This window comes from Ochlerotatus camptorhynchus, unplaced genomic scaffold (assembly GCF_037179485.1).
Source record: "Ochlerotatus camptorhynchus isolate MF236.1 unplaced genomic scaffold, CSIRO-AGI_Acam_v1.1 ptg000021l, whole genome shotgun sequence".
Taxonomy (NCBI): Eukaryota; Metazoa; Arthropoda; class Insecta; order Diptera; family Culicidae; genus Ochlerotatus; species Ochlerotatus camptorhynchus.
This window is the reverse complement of record NW_027040513.1, coordinates 4,151,230-4,164,774: the sequence shown is the minus strand read 5'-3', so window position 1 is coordinate 4,164,774 and position 13,545 is coordinate 4,151,230. Positions and strand designations below refer to the sequence as shown.

The 13,545-nt window shown below is 41.5% G+C and overlaps 1 protein-coding gene across 1 annotated transcript; it reads right to left on the bottom strand.

The window, feature by feature from the left end:
* Window positions 1-741: 741 nt before the first annotated feature.
* LOC135703455 (C-type lectin domain family 4 member A-like) lies at window positions 742-1,074 on the bottom strand. The gene has a single exon (XM_065224710.1). It carries the CDS (start codon window positions 1,072-1,074, stop codon window positions 742-744), a length of 333 nt encoding a protein of 110 aa, XP_065080782.1.
* Between the last annotated feature and the right edge of the window lie 12,471 nt (window positions 1,075-13,545).

Here is a 13,545-nt window from a genome sequence, read left to right as displayed (position 1 = left end):
CAACCGATGAATTTCTGTATTTGCGTAATTTGCTAGTCTCAGCCAGTCCACAGATAATTAGTGGTATACGAGTAACAACACACAGTACGTCCGTATAATCACAGCCCCGTTTTCATGTAAGATCTCCAGTGGGACACATCTTGCCTTACATGGCTTTCTCATTTCCCTTTGCTCCGTCGGAGTGAAACAGCGCAAGATGTGCTGCTGCTCGTTTATGGGGGGTTTTAACCAAAACTTATGGAACATTATTTCTATATTAACATCCTACCACCTACATATTACGTTTACCGGTATTGTACCGATGCCATGGAAGTACGACTTCGTACACTTATTTATGAAACCGGTGGGTGTGGTTAATCTGGAACCACACGCGAGATAAAACTTGGTGCCCCACCTACCCTATCCGACTACGATTTGACTTTGCACCGGAGCAGTAAATCATTACTGTTGTCTACTAGTCGGATGTCGTAATTAGTGAGGAGAAATGCTTGCGCTGTTTGCCGTTATTTATGTACAAACATTAATCAAAATGCTCTTATCAGTAAAGCAGGCCGTGAAATCCAAAGCGTTCGATGTTAAAATAAAATACTCCAAATTGAAGTAGGCATAGGAATTTAACTCATTTTAATGAATATGAAATTTCTCACAACTGCAATGATGATTTTAACAGACACACTCATTCGCTGCATTCGCAACAATGTTATTTATGCAGCTATAAAACATTGCAAGCACCTACAACTCTTAAACACACGACCCTCTATCGGTGCTCTCACAGATGGCATACAGCTGCTTATTGCACGAGACATCATTCCAGGTCCACACAAAGCCCAACAATGGCCAGTACTGCAGCGCCCCACAATGTTCGTTGCCTCCGCTGGGTTCCCCTATTCTCCAGCGGGAAAACTGAACCCGCGCTCCAGTGCTGTGCCAGACGAAGCTTTTCGCCCGGGCTAGATCGGTGGCATCCAACCAACCACCAAAATATCCGGACGAATGAAGTTCCGCCGCCTTGGCTTGCCGTACGACGGTGTTGTGTTTTTCCTCCGAATCGACGATGGCCAAACGCGATCCCATCCGATGGCAGTACTCCGACGCCTCGAACCAATTGCTCTGCGGAGTTTGCTTGTAATGAAAGATATGCGAAAGTATTCTACTTCTGATGCATGGAAATCAACCTTACCGGATAAGTTGCGATATGATACGGCGGTTGTGTTGAACTGCAAAGTTGTTGACGAACTGTCGAAAATAGTAAGACTAGTGCAAAGATATACGCGACTTTCTCATACATTTTGAAGAATTTTAGACAGCACTTTCTCTGTTGAATGTTTGGTGCAAAGTATATTTAGAAAGCAGCAATCAACAGAAAGTATTGGCTGATGCAAGCCGCTATCTGCACGGGGAAACCCAGCGATTATCAAATAATCGCTGGGTTTCCCCGTGAGGCACGCTATGTCTGGAGGCACTTTTTTGCAACATTCATGTACCTCAGTTTTTTCTTCACAGGATGTTAGTATTGATCCTAACAAACAAATTTGTGATGGTTTTAAAATATTTCATCTTGAGTTTTGTGAGAAAGAGTGTTTTGAAGTTTTCAACGCCGTTTGGTTCTCCCTCAGCTCAGTCGGTAAAGGCACAGCTACAAAGCAAGACCATGCTCACATACCATGCTGGAGGTGGCTGGGTTCGATTCCCGGTCCGGTCTAGGTATTTTTCGGGTTGGAAAATTTCTCGACTTCCCTGGGTATAGAGTATGATTGTACTTGCCACACAATTATAGCAATGTAAAAATGGTACAGGCATCGAAAGCACTCAATTAATAACTGTGGAAGTGCTCCTAGAACACTAAACTGAGAGCACGCAAAAAGCTAATATGCCATACGCAATAAGCTTGAAATGAGAGGAAGAAGAAGAAGAACGCCGATTATAAAGGCGTATATGGATTATTACCAATACTAAACTATTACGCATTGAACAAATTCAGTCAAGCAAGGTTCAAAAGTTGATTGAACTAATCCAAATGGCATTAAAGAGTTCTCTTTGAATCGCAACTAAGATCCGTATTGATTATGACGACTTTTCACAAAACTAATTAATATTTGTTGCTGCAACAACTTCTTGCTTAATTTCACTTCCCTCATAAGAGTAAAAGAGAAAGAAACGAGCGGGACAATCCAAGACAGCCACGTAATCATAGTAGGCATTGATTTTCGTCCTGTGCCGAGTGTTTTTTTTTGTATATGTATATTGTAGAAAATCTGGAAAAATTTAAAAAAAATCTCACGAAGGTAATAAAGCATTTAGTAGCGACGATCGTCGAAAGATTTTTATTGGAGCTCAATGAAGGAGATAGTAAGTATCCGAAATTGTTGTGTCCCGTACTCAGTATGTGGCAAAGGTGGCGTTTGCAATCCTGGAGGGGTGGAAAATTTGCTTGGATTTTTAAAAATAAATAGAGATGTTTGACTCAACGGCGAGATCGAAAATAAATTCTGGCTACCATAACAAATTTGTTTGAAAATCGTTTAACCGATAATGCCCATAATATAGAAATGAAACTCACACAAGGCTAGCTACTCTTGCCCAGTAAGCTTAGGTAGCCCTCATCTTGAATTACTACAGAATTGCTAGCGCTTCTTGCAGTTCCCTTATTTTGTCTAAGGAAACTTTCAGGAAGGTTCAGCGACTTTATAGGAAATTCCGCGAACTATAGGGAACTGTAATGAATTTTAGGAAGTTCTGCAAATTTTAAAGACGCTCCTCCAAAGAATCAGAGCAACTTACAGAGAAGCTCATTGAGCTTCAGGGAAGTTCTACAAGTTTCAGGAAAATTATTCAAACTTTGCTGTGCTTCAATCTTAAACTTCAGAAAAATTCTGCCAAATTCAGGAACGTTGTGAGCTTCAGGCGAGTTTATTGTCTCCTGGTAAGTTCTACGAAGATAAGAGAGTTTTGTAAACTATATCAACATTATGTGAATTTTAATGATGCTCTGCAAAAAGTTCTTTAAGCGCCAGGAAATTTTTGCAAACTTTAGAATGGTCTGTGAACCACAGGGAAAATTTACTAACATTAGGATAGTACTGTGAACATTAAGAAATATCTGAGAAATCCAGGGGAAAAAAATGACACACTCAGAGACTTTCTGCGAACTTCAAAAAAGTTCGAAGATCATCAGGAAAGTTTGAAGAATTTCATCGAAGTTCAACGAAATCAAGGAAGTTTTTCTGGTTTAAATATGTACAACGAAGATTAGTATTGTGTAATTTGCAAGAGGTTTATGCCATTTTCAAGAATCAATATCCCGCAACTAAAATAGGGTTTTCAATTCTGGCAGGACCGAGTGGCACACATACTGTTTGTGTGTGTGTGTTTACCACCACAATTTTAAAACTCTTCTAGATAGAAAGTCATTTCCAGCGTATGTGAAATCATATCACTTGTGACTAGATTGAATATATTTGACTTAAAAATTATAATTAGTGTTAAATCAAATATTCGGCAGCTTGAACTCGGGTAAACATAAGGTCTGTTCCCGTACCTTTTGTTCTGCTGTTGCTGTAAGATACTGTAAAAAAGCCTGGGAAAACTAAGATTAGTAAGTCCAAAATGGGCAAAATGCATGTTTTTAACATCTTGCATTTGATTTTTATTTTACTACAACATACAGCGGAAGCGTTTAAGCATGTGAGGGAACAAACCTATTATTTACTTAAATTTACGTCCAAGTTGACAAACAATGATGTTGTGCCACAGTTGAAAAGATCAGATATAATAGAGCGCTTTCCCGGCGCATGTTAGTAATTTAGCTCCCTGTACCAAAAACAACATTATTCTTTCAACTCGGTCGATATCGAGATAGGTAGAATCTGTGTTGTTATGTTCTAAAAACAGAATTGGTATTATGATTCATACAGTGAAATACTATTCCACACGTCCTAGGTATCGATAGAAATTCACCGTATGTACCTACATGCATATAAGGCTTGAAGTGATTAATATGAAGCATATAAGTGTGAGAAGTGATTATTTAAAGATAATATGGAGAACCGAAAAGTTATTAGTATTTTGAGAGCCCCAGGGCAGCAAACTCAAAGAATTGAAAAGGCATTTCTGTACATCTGCAAAAACTTCCGAGTGAATAAAAACAAACAACTGCAGCTTTTGAAAAAATAAAAAAAATATTGACTTATAATTCCGACATCTATGGGAAAAGGATAACAGACACAATAAGCGTTTTGAATTTGTTAATAAGGATTTTCTTGACGCACAGTTTAACATAGAACCAGAACCTTCAATTTCATCGGGACGTGGACGGTTATCAAAACAATTCGATGTATCAAGCGAGCGTAGTAAAAGGCAGAAAATAAACGATGAATAGATCGATCCAAAAATGGATTCGATAGATAAAGCGCTTTTGGTAGCAAGAAGAACTGCGTACAATCGTCGTGAAACCAGTCTTGTTAAAGTGATTGGTCACATTTTGAAGAACAGTGACAATGCTGCCAAAATGTTTGTTACTTTTAAAGATTCTCGAGAAATGATGTCAGCTGAAGAAGCATTTGAGTATTTTCTAGACTGTGTACTGTAAATATGTGTACGAACAGACACAGACACGCGAGGTTTCCTATTTATAAAGTGATACAAACTATGAAAACGATCTGCTCTCCTCCGGTAGAGTGCATTGAAGAAACGTCAACAAAAAATACAAGTGAGTTGATGCATTGATATTGAATAAACTAATAATAAAGGTTTTGATTTTCCTTTTTATAGGTTAAATTACAATCGCTTATGCAGCATACAACGGAAAGAATTTTTAAAATGGTAAACTCAGAAATTCAACGATACCTAAATGACAATAATCTTGAATACTTAGACTTAGTGCTTCTGAGTAGTTGGCCACAGGGCAGTCTCGTTTGGTAGCTGAGTGAGTTCCATATCACCCAAGACCTGTCAGCGAAAACGTCAGGGAGAGTACAACGGGTGACGTGGCTCTCAAACGTCACAGGCAGCATAAAAATCGTTGACACAGAAGAAACACAAACGTGAAACAACGAATAAAAACAAGGAAAATTAAAGTTAAATTCTTAAAAGTAACGCTTAATTATTTTCTAATCAGGCTAATTAGATAAAATTATGATCTAGTAAATGCAAAGTGACTAGGTAAATTATTGTTCATCTTACTTTCTATAAAAAATACTTATTCTAAATTTGATATAGGTGGCAATTACTTCAGCTTTGCACTGGGTGACGTTTTGCCTAAAATTAGAAACTTAATAGTAAGTACATACGATATAATGTGAATTTAAAATGCTAAACTATATATTTAAACTATTATCACAGCTTGTTACAAGTAAGGAATTAAATAATTTCCAAATTTGGAAGATAGTTTCGGGTTAGATTAGAGGAGAACACGAAATCGTAAGATGAATTTATTTGAACTCGATCAACATTATAATTTACGTATTTAATATATTACAGCTTTGAAGCTGGGTACAACCTGCTATCGGGACGCGTTTCTCTCCCAATCCGAAACAAACTTCAAAGGATTTCTTTTTGGATCAAGTCGATCGAACGAAAGATGGAAGGCAAACATTGCGTCAAATGCGATCGACCAGATACGGCAGACAATCTCGTCGGTTGTGATACCTGTATGATATGGATGCATTTTGGATGCGCGGGAGTGACAGACTCCATAGCCGAAGTTAATCGCAGTTGGAGATGCAACCAGTGCCGTGAGGAGGATTCTGTGTTGCAGTCCCAAGTGTCAACTGGTCGTTCGATGTCAAGCAAACGCTCATCTAGGGTAGATCTCAATCTGAGAATGCTAGAAGAGCAGAAATCCATGCGGACAAGAAGGATCCTGGAAGAAGAAGCAGCTCAGGCAGCTGCGAGGATGAGAATCGCTGAGGAAGAGGAAAACTTTCTGAAGCAAAAGTATGCTTTGCTCCTGGCAGAAGCGGACAATGCAGAGGATAGTGCCAGTAGGAGATCCAGGCTGAGCAGTCGAGCCAGTCGCGAGAAAGTACGGTCATGGCTTACCGGGCAGGAAGTGGGTGCAGCACAACAAGTGACAGTAGCACCACCCAGCAGCATGTCGCCATCGATCGTAACTTCAGAAGCAGCTCAACAGTCGGCGATTCCAGCATCTATTCCTATCGCAGAGTCAACCATAAAATCTTCAAAGTTCATCCCGATGAATGCAGATAACATTCCTGCAATAGTAGCTACTGGTCCAGCATCAACTTCCACACCGAATTCTGTAGAGGATTTCGGAAGAACAGGCTGTGGGACAGACGTTTTCCCTGTAGCCTTATCAACCGGTAATTTCGTATCTCTCACTGAAATAGCAATCCAACAACCGCCGGTAAGTACATCGCGGTTTCTCAGATGGGATTCCCCGTTCAGAATTGATACTTTAAACGTGATGGCCCAAAACTTGGCTCCACCGAAAGTCTACAGAAGTGCTCCTCCGTCGGTTATTAATTTCCCCCCCAAATCGTCTCATGTTCCGCCTCTGGAAACAGTCGCCAAAGGCACAGTGCCAATCGTAATCAGTAACGTTCCGATTGTCGACAGTAGTGCACCTGCAGGCGGTGACAAGGCGAATTCCACTTCCATCGGCCTGGGGCCAAAGTTCGTTGGCAGTCTGGTAACAAGCAGTGCGCCGAGAATGTCTTTGAGTGAAGGAGTTGTCAGTAGTCTTCCGCAGGCTGCTAGTAACATATATCCAATCGTCCCCGGCAACAGTTCCGTACCACTATCAGCGTTGGGTCGATCACACAATGTAAGTGTTCCTGAACACAACGTCACCAGCTCGTCTTTGGTCGGAGTTCCATCGTATGGAATTACATACTCGGCTGACGGTGTGTCTGCTGTGAACAACACGACGGTAGCTGCCAACTCAACTGGGAACTGCTTTCAAAGTGGAAATGCGAGTCCTTTGGTATCAACAAGTATATCGAGCGCTCCTGCGATGTCTGCAGCATCTCGTTTCGCCGGAACATATCCGTATTCATTTCAAAATCCAAGTTCGGCAGCGCCGGCTGTTGATCAACCAGTGCTGAGTTCCGGTTGCAGTCCAACCTGGATCAACGCTAATCTCACCAGCACTGGTGTGGGTGGAACACGACTACAATTTCCAGCTGCAGCTTCGTTGGGGGTCATCAACAACAGCGGTGTGCCGGTAGCTTCTAACATTTCGGTGCCACCTGCCACCATTGTTACACCAGTTCAGCCCGAGACGACGGCTTCACAACCAGTTTCGAGTTCAGCATACTCCGGTATTCCTCCAGTTGGTCCATATCAACAACAACAACAGCAGTTCACGCAACAGTTCCAACAGTCAACTGTGCCGGTGCTTCGTGGGCCCTCCAGTGAACAACTAGCTGCAAGACAAGTGATACCGAGAGAGCTTCCAAACTTTTCGGGCGACCCCCAGGATTGGTCGCTCTTCTACAGTTCGTTCTGTAACTCTACAGAGACATGTGGGTTTAGTGATTCGGAGAATCTGGCGCGACTACAACGCTGTTTGAAGGGAAATGCTTTAGAAGCAGTGAGAAGCAGGTTGCTGATGCCACAGTCGGTACCCTTCGTTATCGATATATTACGGAGGTTGTACGGCCGTCCTGAAGTCTTGATTCACTCTCTTCTCCAAAAGTTACGCGCAGTTCCTCCGCCGAAGTCCGACAACCTGCAGTCCCAGATCACGTTCGGTCTAGCAGTACAGAATGTTGTGGATCACATGTCCATCGCCAACCTCGTAGATCATCTGTGGAATCCGACATTGCTTCATGAGCTTATTGAGAAACTTCCACCTCAGCTCAAAATGCAGTGGTCTTACTACAAAAGTAGGTACTCCTACGTTAACCTGGCGACGTTCAGCGCTTTCAGACGGCTCAACTGGATACTCACAATATCATCAAACGTTCTCATCTGCAAATCAGCAAGACAATTCCGATGTTTTTTTTCGGTAACAACAACTCCAATTCAACTATTTTTCCGTAACGATCAAAAACAAATATTTTGGTATAATTTAACACCACAGTGTATAAGATATTGTAGACCAATAATGTTAGAGTTTGATAAAGAATCTAAACAATTTCCCAGGTATACAAAACTTGACTTCAGAAATGGTCAGTATCCTGACCGATGGAAATGTGGAATCCTTAAAATTAAAACAATGGCGTCAAGCTGACCGTTGTGTCATGCTTTTAATGGAGTTGCAAACTCAAGAGTTTATAGATATTTGGAAAAGTTATCCGATTTATCACCACATAATTTCATAGCTGAACAACAAGGTAAATGCTTGAAATATGTCAAAAGTAACGGAATGTATAATAATATGAGATTTTTCTGAAAACTTTTCATTTGTTTTACAAAAAATTAATAGAAAATTCAGAATAGCAGTTATGAAAATGTAACAAATATACCAATCAATATTTATAAGAAAGACTGAAACAATCACTGCCATACGAAAAAGAAGCCTAGCTTAGAATGATGGTAATGAAATCAAATACAGCTATTTATATGATTAAACCAGTCATCTAGGTACCTTTCGCATCTAGTCAAGTTAGTAGAAGGTGTTATTAGGTATAATAATGTATTCAAAACTTTCAAGTACGGGTAGAGAAATAATAGTATAATAATAGTAGTATACCTGACCTAAGCGTAATTACTACTCACCCCAAAAGGCCTGGGGTGATCAATGCCAGTCGGCAAATAGGTGTAGAGGACAAAAACCTTTTTTAACGTATTTTCTAAAAGTGTCGTTTAAGTTCCGCCAGAAGCTGCTTAGAATTCTCTTCAATTATGGTGCTGAAACTTTTATGTTCTTAAAGGCTGCTTAGAATCCTATAGACCACCTTTAAGCAAGCTGGTTAAGCCTCAAATAGCCTTTTGGTTACTTTGTTACTTATAATCATAGCAAATCGTCTATGTAGAAAAACTAATTTCGTGTCCTATAGCCTAAATTTTCATTATTTCAGTATAGCATCAGTATTTTATGAGGACTGCACCGTAAATCATAATGTGATGCCTTGAATCCCATTAAAATTCAACCACTAGTTCAATGGTAGTTATTGAGAATATCCAGGATCACGCTGGCCACATCCAGACATTTGCCCGCGAATCCCTAGGGAAGTGACCACTTTCAGATTTGGTTCAAAATGCAAAACGCAGGAAACAACTAGGTCCAAACATGGTACAAAAATGAATTAGGTGTGTTGTCAATTATTCAAACTTTTTAGTATAATTAATGCATGTTAACATGAAGTTTATAACTTTTAGTATTATTTAGTATGAACAGCCCAACTAACAATTTTAGCTGCAGACTAGCTTATACAGCCAAAATTTGCCTTATGCAGCTAGTTTTTGGCTGTACAAGCTGAGCTGCAGCTAAAATTGTTTGTTGGGAGGGATTTGAATTTGAATGTAACTTCTATAAGCTGTCTCATTGGGTCGTTCGTGGAACAACTTTCACTCCATGTCTTAGAAAACAGGTATGATAGAGAGAATTTGTTGCGATATATCTTTCTCCTTTACGCTTCCCTTATGAAATGTGAAAAAAATATAGTGATTACGGCTCACGCATGTTGCATTTCCGTTTACCGGTATAAACAATCAGTTTAAGAAAATTTAGGTTCACAAATATCCAGAAGAAAGATGTTTTAAAGCAGTTCAAACCATTTTGACTGTCGAGTTGTGCGAGTGTGTAGAAATTTGCAAATAATGTCTGGATCATGTTGAAAACTTCAGAATCTCTCCGAATTGGCTGACGAAATTAAGAATCACTTTGTTGCCAAAGGCATTAGAGCAGCGTTTCTCAATCTATGGGTCGCGACCTATCAGTGGGTCACAGGCTACCCTCAGGTGAAATTCAAATTGTTGATCATAGGTTTTTTTTAACTAGCATGTAGAATAAATCTGATTTTAAAATTATGCAGGGGTAACCAATTTAAAAGCCATTTTGGCATTATACAGCCAGTTTGGAAAGTCTAGGCCATTTTGACTTATTTGGAGTCCAAATTTTGGACCATTTTTAGGTATTTTAGGGCCATTTTAACGTGTCATGGTTATTATAGGAGTTGTCATTTTCAGACTGTTGATAAGATTTGTAGACCAATTTAGCGTTTATGATGCAATTCTATGTTGTTTTAATCTTGTTTAGCGATTGTGAGGCCTTGTTGGTGTTTTGAGGCCTTTTTCGCGATTTAAAGCCTTTATTTTTGGTTTTTTTTTAATAATCATTCTGGCGTTAACACTAGGTCTTGACTCGGTTTTTTAACATCGTTATGAGGTAGTTTCTAAATGCATTGAACTTTCTATTCAAGAAAGGAAAGGGTAGGAATGTGTTGACGTGACACTCGCTTTGATGGAAGCCGAAGAGTCCTCTGCACTTCCACGAGGAATCACTGGATAAGAGGATTGCTCGCCGGTGGCAGCGAGGTGATCCGCTTCGATGATTCCCCTGATCCCACAGTGACCAAGGATCTAGAGAAAGATGGCATTCGGTGGGGCTAATATTTGAATCTCTTGCATCCACGAATGACATGTTACCGGTGATTTCAATGCTGCGAGAACGCTGGCGGAGTCAGTTAAGATACATAGTGGTTTATCGGATAGAGTGGTGAACGCTTGGTGGATTACCGCAGCTTCAACCGAGAAAACCGAGCACTGGTATGGTAGCCGATAGAAGATACAACTACCGAGGTCCGAGACGCCAAACCCGGTTCTAATAGAACCATCAGTGTAGCAGTGGTGTAGATTTCGTAGCCTCCCGTTCGGCAGTTCCGCAATGTGTGCGTGGCGACCTGGCTATCGATGAGTCAATTCGGATGCTAGGGGCGTCCCATTCTCTGGCTGCATTCCAGTGTACCTCGGCCACCGGGGGGGAGCTACTCATGGGTTAGGTTCCCGAGAATGCTCCTTGCGAAGAACGACCTGGTTAGTCCCAGCCGTTTTCTCCATGTAGCTAATGGCCTTGCATCATATAGCAGAGGGTTCCCAGCTCAACACAGGCGGCGTCGGCCGGTGTCGAGGGCAGGAGACCAGCCACTATTTTGACGGTTTGGTTATAGATGGGTGTCAGCCTGGAGGATAACAAGTCTTTAGCAACACATGTGATCTCAACCCCATAAAAGAGCCTGCTATGAACGACCACTTTGGCCACCTTAGGCAGGCCTTCGTGGTTGTTGCTCTGGTGCGGCTAAGACATTGTCCGGAGTAGGTTCAGCCGAGTTTGGCAACTCTTTCTTACGTCATTAAAATGTAGGACGAAACTCATGTGTCGATCCAAGATTACTCCAAGTAGTGAGACCGTTTTCCTGAAAGGTATCGGTATACAAGCGCATTTGATGGCTGTTCGTAGGTTCGTTGCTTTCTTTGCAGTGCTTTGTCATCCCTGTAAACGAGCACATAAATCCCTTTTGGAAGAGCACCGAAGAAGCCGTTTATAGCAACCAAGAAAAGAGTGACTGCTATGAAGGAACCTTGTGGTACCCTGGCACCTAGAAGAATCTGTTGCGAAGATTTTTTTTTTCAAAAAGTGGATAATGTGACCTTTTAGGTAGACACCATGCTGCAAGTTGTTGTTGTTGACCATGAGCTCCTCATGATGGAACGGAGCGTTGATGGAACGGAGCGTTGATGGAAAGAGGGACAGCGTCCTCCGGGATTGAAATGTTATCGAGACTTTGAGTGGAGATGTTGTTCCGGCGAATGAAGTCCTCTTGTTAGTGGTCGATGGATGATAAGAACTCCAAATGATCGACCAACTTGTTGGCAATGATGAATGGGTCAAGTGTTATCCCCCCTGATAGCCGAAGTGTTAGCCCTCTGGTCTTTCTCTTGCCACTCAGAGCGTTCACTCGGCTCCACAGTTCTGAGGTCGTTTGGTTGGAGCTCGAGGAAATCCTCCCAGCTGTTCTTTTTGGCGTCCCCAGGGATCATTTTGATTTGTTATGATCTAAAAAATCACATTCAATTATTGTAGTATTCTTATTCATTCTTGTGAGGTGCACAATTGACTGAATGGATTACCATTCAGTCATAGTGCAATATCCATTGATGATCCCCTCGACGAGCTGTCAACTGGATGAACAGGATGAATCTATTCATCCTCTTTAATCTGACCACCCAACGACGCTTCAATCAGCAAGCATCTCGTGCGTCCTTTTTGGATACGGTCCAAACCTCACATTGGCGATCCTGCCAGGTTTTAGCTACTATTCAGTGCTAAAATAAATTGAACCATTTCCATTAGAATCACCCAACGGTTTGAGAGGGCTAAGAAGTGGAAATTGAAGTGTTATTTAAAAGAAAGGCTAGTCGTAAAGTCCCACGTGTATATTTGTATTGTATACATTGTATATATTAAAATTTTCGTCTGGTCTATGAGAAAGTGTGAAGCGCGAACCGCGAACCGCGAGTGGAATGGAATGATATCAACAAAAAAAAAAGTGTGCATTGTCAATTTTCCTGAGAAGACATTTTGTTTTGCTTTGACGCGTTTGTTTTTTTTTTTTCGTTACGTTGCCTTTCAAAAGTGATAATAGTTTCCTGCAGTGTAGTATGATTGCCGTGTTGTCTTAATATAATCATTTTTGCTGCAATCATAACAGGTATCAAACCTGTGGTGGGACGCCCGTGGAAAAAGTGGTTCAAGACGGGCGTAATCATTGCCACGGTGTGGGACGCCCGTGGAAAAAGTGGTTCAAGACGGGCGTAATCATTGCCACGGTGTGGGACGCCCGGTGGAATGATTATTCAGTGATTGGACGACAACGATGAAAAATCTTCCGCGAAGTGTGACGCCTGAAGGAAGATAAGTATGCCACGAAGTGGGACGCTCGTTGGTGAACAGTGGTGTCAGATGTCCACTAGAAGACTATCTTTGCCATGGTGTGGGACGCCCGGTGGAAAGATTACTGCAAACCTTTAGTGACGAAGTGGGACGCTCGTAAGAAGGTCTGTGGATTTGTTTTTCCACAAGTTGGAACGCCCGTTGGAAAGCTACTTCCGGAAGTAGTAAAGGATTTTTTTGAATATACGTTCTACCGGAACACCCACTCGAAGAAGGAAGATCTTGTGGATCACCAGGTTATTTAGCGTGGCGGGACACCCGCTCAGAAAAGGCAAGTCGTGAGGATTGCCTGAGTGTGGCGGAACACCCACTCGAAGAAGGCGGATCTTGAGGATCTCCAGGTTATTGAGCATGGCGGGACACATGCTCAGAAAAGGCAAGTCGTGATGATTGCCTGAGTGTTTCAGAACACCCACTCAAAGAAGGCGGATCTTGGGAATCGCCAAGTTATTGAGCGTGACGGGACACCCGCTCAGGAAAGGCATGTCGTGAGACTTTCCTGAGTGTTGTGGGTCACCCACTCGAAAGGGCAGATCTTCAGGAATAAATTCGCTCAGGAATAGGTTGTCGATGATAGAATGACTCGGGAGAATCTCGAAGAGACGTATCTGAGTATGTTGAGTCACTCGATCATGAGTGCCTTAGTTTGAGGATTACTAGAAGGTAAAAAGGTGATTCGTGATGAT